This window comes from Phaseolus vulgaris, chromosome 1 (assembly GCF_000499845.2).
Source record: "Phaseolus vulgaris cultivar G19833 chromosome 1, P. vulgaris v2.0, whole genome shotgun sequence".
NCBI classification, from domain to species: domain Eukaryota; kingdom Viridiplantae; phylum Streptophyta; class Magnoliopsida; order Fabales; family Fabaceae; genus Phaseolus; species Phaseolus vulgaris.
The window spans coordinates 11866253-11872474 of NC_023759.2; the positions used below are offsets into that span (position 1 = coordinate 11866253).

General features: G+C 33.7%; 1 protein-coding gene across 1 annotated transcript; it reads left to right on the plus strand.

The window, feature by feature from the left end:
* Positions 1 to 260: 260 nt before the first annotated feature.
* Positions 261 to 4164, plus strand: LOC137813582 (rhomboid-like protein 11, chloroplastic). The gene is made up of 7 exons (XM_068615922.1): positions 261 to 576; positions 696 to 799; positions 1751 to 1836; positions 2393 to 2433; positions 2527 to 2693; positions 2775 to 2837; positions 3698 to 4164. The coding sequence occupies exons 1-7, from the start codon at positions 357 to 359 to the stop codon at positions 3857 to 3859; spliced, it is 843 nt and encodes a 280-aa protein (XP_068472023.1). The 5' UTR covers positions 261 to 356; the 3' UTR covers positions 3860 to 4164.
* The last annotated feature ends 2058 nt before the right edge of the window (positions 4165 to 6222 follow it).

Consider the following 6222-nt stretch of genomic DNA (forward strand, 5'->3'; position numbering starts at 1 on the left):
ACCAATTCCAAATCAGAAAAAAAAAATTAGTAGTAATTAGATTTGTTGATTATTATGTCAGATATCTGGCTCCATAATGAAATTTCATCTTATACATGAAAATCATTAATCTTAATTTGAAACTAAATGAAACTGAAATTAAAAATCTATATTTTAATTATAATGTGATAGAAGGTTCTCGGCAGTTTTAATTTTTTTTTTCATTGGTGCAGTGAACGCATGTTTCTAAGAATTAAGGCATGCTTCTAAAATCCCAAATAACAAAATGTTTGAGACCCTAACAAACTCTAAGACACTGGTGTATATAAATTGAAATTGAGAGCACGAGTAAACCATCACTCGAGGGAAAACCAAAAATGGCGCAACTTGGTTTCCCAGTCAAATTACAATCAATGTCATGCAAACTCTCTCACAATCACATTCACATTCACACTCGTAAATCCTCTTTCTTTTCTCACTCTCTCCCTCCCTTTCCCACTTTCACCACCAAACCCTCTCTCCATCTCCGACCTAACCACCACCCTTTATCCGCCTTTCGCCACCGTACTATCGCACCCTGCAACTGCAACAAATTAGGTACTTTCTCCGGTTAACTTGGATTCGGCGTTTTCTCAAACACCTTATCGTTTACTACGACTTCCAACTTCACGCCTCCTCAGTTGCTCTTCTCACCTCCTTCACTGCTTCTCTGTTAGATATCATCTCGCAATTGGAAGGGAAACCGAAGAAACGAGTCAACGGTATATTCTGGATCATTCTCCTCAACATTGGCGTTTTCGTCGCAGACCACTTTTTTCATGTAATTTTCTTGTTATCTTTATTTACTATTATCTCTTCTTTATTTCTCTTTTTTTTATCTGTATATTTTTTTAATTAAAGAAATACAATAAATTTCCATAGTTTTAGTGAATTAATTGTTATCTATTTTTTATCTTTCCATCCCACCGATCAGAAGACTTGCAAGAATCCAATTAACATGTTTTTTTTTTTTAACTTTACACATTGGAACAAGATTTTTTTCAAAAAATCATATACTTCAAGAAAACAAAATCTAAAACAAATGAGAAAGTAATTTGGCTTAAATAAAATACATGTTGACTCTTTCTTCTCCCTTAAATTTAAGAAGATGTACTATGGTGCTTTAAAGTGTTTTTATTATTCTATTATTATTTTGCACACTAATAGTGATAATTTAGCTGTTGTAGCAAAGGCGTCGTTTATAGATTAGCACATGTCAAATAAATTGACCAAGGTAGTGTGTTAAAGTGACGAAGTACTATCTTTGTCTGACAAATGCAGTTTTATAAACCAAAAAAAATAAAAAACTTAAAAGATCAAACTGGGCAATAAAATATATCGAGGAATCATATTTGTGTTTTGACTTTGCCAATATGAAATTACTTCACAATCTCTCTTTCTTTTTTCCGTTTTGGTCCCATTTCTTTGATCGCATTGAAAGAATGGGAGGAAGGAAAAATAAAAGTAATTGTGTTTCTGCACATTCTTGGGGTGTCAAATGGATGGAAATGAGAGGTAGAACAAGAAGAGAAAAGAGAGACAAGGAAGGTTAATAGATGATAGATGGAAGGTAGAATGGAAAAAGAAGACAGATTAAAAAAACTACGAATGTTAGAATCTATAAAAGGAAAATAGGAGATTTTTTAACAGGGTGTGAAACAAGTGACATTGCATAAACAGGGTTGTTTCAGTGTTTGTTGCATGATGTATGGTTTTATATCATTTCTGCAAGGTTAATGGGGCAAAGACTTTGTACTTGTACCACCCTCGGCCAGCTTGGTACCAGTTTGTCACAGCTACATTTTGTCATGCTAATTGGTGAGTGCCTTCCTCTCTCATTTCAGTTTTTCCCTGTTGTTATTTTTTTTTTTTTGGAAGAACATAATCTGGATCGAGTTTCTCAGATGCTTTTAATCAGAATTGGAGTTTTGCCTTAATATGTTTTGTAATAAAGGTTTCAATATAGGTTGATATAAGTTATCTAGGTGAAATTTTAATTATAAAATTAGACAACTACACTAAAAGCACTTAATGAACTGTATCTAAGTGTTTTTCCATTCTAAATTTGCGTTGTTCCAAATAAGGAAGCGTAAACACCTCAAAATAGTCTAATCATGTCTTATATGTCGGACACTTTGAGTACTCTTGGCTGCATTTTATGAATATATTATACTGTTATACTTTAAGCTTTAAGCTTTGATATGAATAAAGATGAGAGTATCACAATAGTTAGATGACTAGCAACATTTTTTATTTAAGCAATCATCACTTTTTTAAATTTGTTCTTGTTTGATCTATGACTGTGTTTTATATTCAATTTATTTTTCTATTTTTGTGTACTACTTTCTCACTATCTCATTTTACAATTGTTCAGGAAGCATCTTTCTAGCAACCTTTTCTTCTTGTACATTTTTGGTAAGGCTGTAGCATGATCACTTGTCTTTCTCGTAAGTGAGTTGTTATGGGATAGATGCTTGAGATGTTTTTATTTTGTTGTTTCCACAATAGGAAAGCTTGTTGAAGAAGAGGAAGGGAACCTTGCTTTGTGGCTTTCTTACATTCTTACTGGTGTAGGAGCAAACCTCGTTTCATGGTTGGTTTTACCTAGAAATACAGTTTCTGTTGGAGCTTCTGGTGCTGTTTTTGGGTTATTTACTATCAGTGTCCTTGTAAAGGTACCTGGAATTGGATTCTAGAGTTCATCTGTTTGCGGTATTTCTTCCAAGTTTTAACGGTCTAGCTTTTAATTAATACAGATGTCCTGGGACTGGAGGAAGATCCTTGAAGTGCTTATACTGGGTCAGTTTGTTATAGAGAAGGTGATTAGAGATATTGGAACTTAAGGTCTTGATGTTACTTTTTCAACATGCATCCACAATCATGTGCCATGCTACATAAATGGTTGAGTGATGATATATCATCGCTCTCCACTATAAACACCTAACTGACATTTTTCATTTCCGTCTGTTTCTTTTTTTTTATTGCATCATAATACCTATTATAGCCACTCCACTTTCTCTTTCTAGGTGTCAAATAGATAAAAGGTATCAATAATTCATGTTTGCATATGGTTTCCTATGCATGTGATGTTTTTTGGGGTTTTATCGCACTTCTCATTAATATTTGTCATTTCCTTTTGTCTCTTTTTTCATATTACATTATTACTTATTGATTATTTGGGTTCAAGTATAAGTTAAAATCCCGTATTGTACAGAAATGAACAAGTTTAGCAACGTATAAGTGAATAAAGCCCAAAATAGTTTAGCACAAGTTTTTAAGTTGAAAGTGATATTATGTTCTCTTATGAGGTTTGCTGTGGTCTATTGGTGAATATCACTTCGGTATTTCTCCCTTTAATTTTACACAAGTGGTATTAGAGTTGATGGTAAGTGATAATGTTGAGCATAGATATTACAGTGTGGTCATTTTCTGTTATATGTTTGCTCGTGGTCTGTTGGTGAAGATCTCCTTAATGTTTCTCCCCTCAAATTATCCAACAAGCGTTACACCCCCTTAAAGTGTGATGTCTTTTCTCACTAGGTGTCAAATAGATAAAAGGTGTCCTTCAATCATATTTGTAAATGGTTTCCTATTTGGACTCATTTGTTTTTTGGTTTATGCCAATCATTATTATCTATCAGTGCTCTGTATGATTGATCTGTTCTTTGTGTGTGCCTAGGTTATGGAAGCAGCCCAAGCTTCAACATCTTTATCAGGATTTAAAGGAGGCTATGCATTGCAAAGTGTAAATCACATTGCACATCTTTCTGGTGCTCTTGTTGGTGTGCTTTTGGTTTGGCTTCTTAGCAGAGTTCCTTCTGATGATTCTTCATACCAATAATCTACGCAGTTCAATAAAACAGGCCAAACTATACCTTAGCTAGACCAATATTTCAAAATCACAAATGTGACGTTTTGCTTCTTCTGCTACCGTTGATGCTGGGCGTTCAAATAACAGCAGTATCAATAGTAGGGGTGTCTTAAGAAGAACGCTTCACTATATAGGCTTTGTTGTTGCAGAAACCTTGGTATTGAGTTATGTTTAAACAAAAAGGTGATTGAATGTCTATGGAATTGTATATAGCGAGGAATAACGTTACTCGCATATGTTTTATGCTCATAATTTTTGCCATTTTATATTTTTAAGTAATCTCCACTAAAGTTCAGTACTCATTGTATATAATTGTGAATATGTAATATGAAATTAGGCATTTAGAAATATACTTAACCATAGTGTGGGGTTGTACTAATGTGTGTAATGATTTGGATAAATTGCTCTCTTAAGGTTTACACAAATCTCCCCCTAAATACTTTACATCACATTATTCCTTTTAATTATCTAAAAAATATGAACATTTTTAGTTTAAATCAAGTTTCTTGATTTAAAAAAATGCAACAAATTTCAAAGTTCATTTAAGTTAATCAATTTTTAAAAGTGCAACAATGTGACTTTTTCATACATTGATATTAATGTCATTGGCTTTATAAGTTATCACTGTGTTGTTTTTACTCCTAATTAGATAAAAGTAGAAAGCTTCACATTATTGTGTTTTAAAAAACTGAAGGAATTCATTGTACATTTCATTAATAAGATGAAATTGAATAAAATAAATAAATAAAAACTAAAAAAACCTAAGCCTTATGTTTTATATTTTACACTAATCCCTTCGTTATCTGTGAAACATTACTTCCTGATTTTATACTAATCTTAAATTATCCTTGTTAAAATATTGCAAAGATAGTAACGATGGGTATTAGAATTATTCTATATTTACCCTGTAAAAAAACTTACACCCATTATTAGCGAACGTCAAACCTACCAACCATAATTGCTCTTCGAGTTGAATATCAGTCAACAAAATTCTATTCAAGGCATTGCTGCTGAAAGTTCTTTTAGTGTGTTTTTGAAAATCAACCAAGAGAATTAGAATCCGCTCAACAAATTTCCACTTGCATGTATAAGTAGCTCACAACAAATTTCATTTCTCTTAAAAGGACAAAAAAACTAGATAAAGAAGTTGAGTGATTGCCTTAAACCTCAAGACCCACAAAGTCGATAAGTTTTGCCTTACGCCTTCATTTATGTCTTAGGGTTTTGTCTTTTCATTCTCATCACCTTTTCCCTTTCTTCTTGTTTTCCCTAGCAAGTTGTTTGGTCCATTGAATTAAGTACACTACCAAACTTAAGAAATTTGAATACAAAAGAGAAATGTGCATTTATAAACAACAATAACTCCAAAAATATCACAATACATTCGATCTCAAAAAAATAAATTTAGTAACTCTAACCCTAAGAAGATTCTCACGGAACACGAACTTAACCAAGTGGTTAAGTAAGTGTGAAGGTTCACTTCGTAAGGGCAAAGAGAAAAGGACAATTAAGATGGTGTGGATGATGCAAAGACGGAAATTAAAGAGCATAAAATGAAGCAAGTAATGAAGAAGATGACCGAATGGAAAAAGACACAAACAAGAACATAATAATGAAGAAAGTAAAAGGCGAAATGGAAAGGAATGGAAAAGATGTGATGAAGAAAGCTTATGGAGATTGGGAAAGATGAACACGCCACTTGGAGAGTGGGAAACTCCAAGATAAGTGAGGAAGAGCCGTCATTTGAAATGCTCACACACTCAAGATAAGACCCAAAACATTTAGGAGACAACACCCACTAATCACTCAAGCAGAGTTTCTTAACTATATTCAAAATCTAGGTTCAAAATACATGAGGCAAGACACCATATTTATAGGAAGGGGTGTCTTGGTGGGCAAGATGGGTGAAGGGTAGAAATGGCAAGGGAGAGGAGCTGCCTAGGGTGTTCAGCATGGTCAAAACCGCACCTTTGGGCATAGCTTTAGAAGGTAGGTTAAAAACCCTAATTCTAGGTGCCTTGTCTTGAAAAAGTGGGTTTGGTACAAGCCCATTTCGCTAAGTACACTCCCTTTTATGCTATGTGAACCTACTCTAGCCTATTTTGTTATTTGGACCCCAAAGTGAGTCCAAATTATTATACAAACATGTTTTTGTCTTTTAAGAAGACCAAAAGAAAGAACAGTTGATGTTCTGGTGTATGCCAAGTTCTTTTTCTAGTGAGGTTCGTCTGATATTTGGTGGGGCCTTGACTTGATTGCTGAGATGACTGCTTACGGTGTGAATTGTCTCTTGAGTCCTTGGTCATCTTCTTAGCTACTTGGATTGTATCATA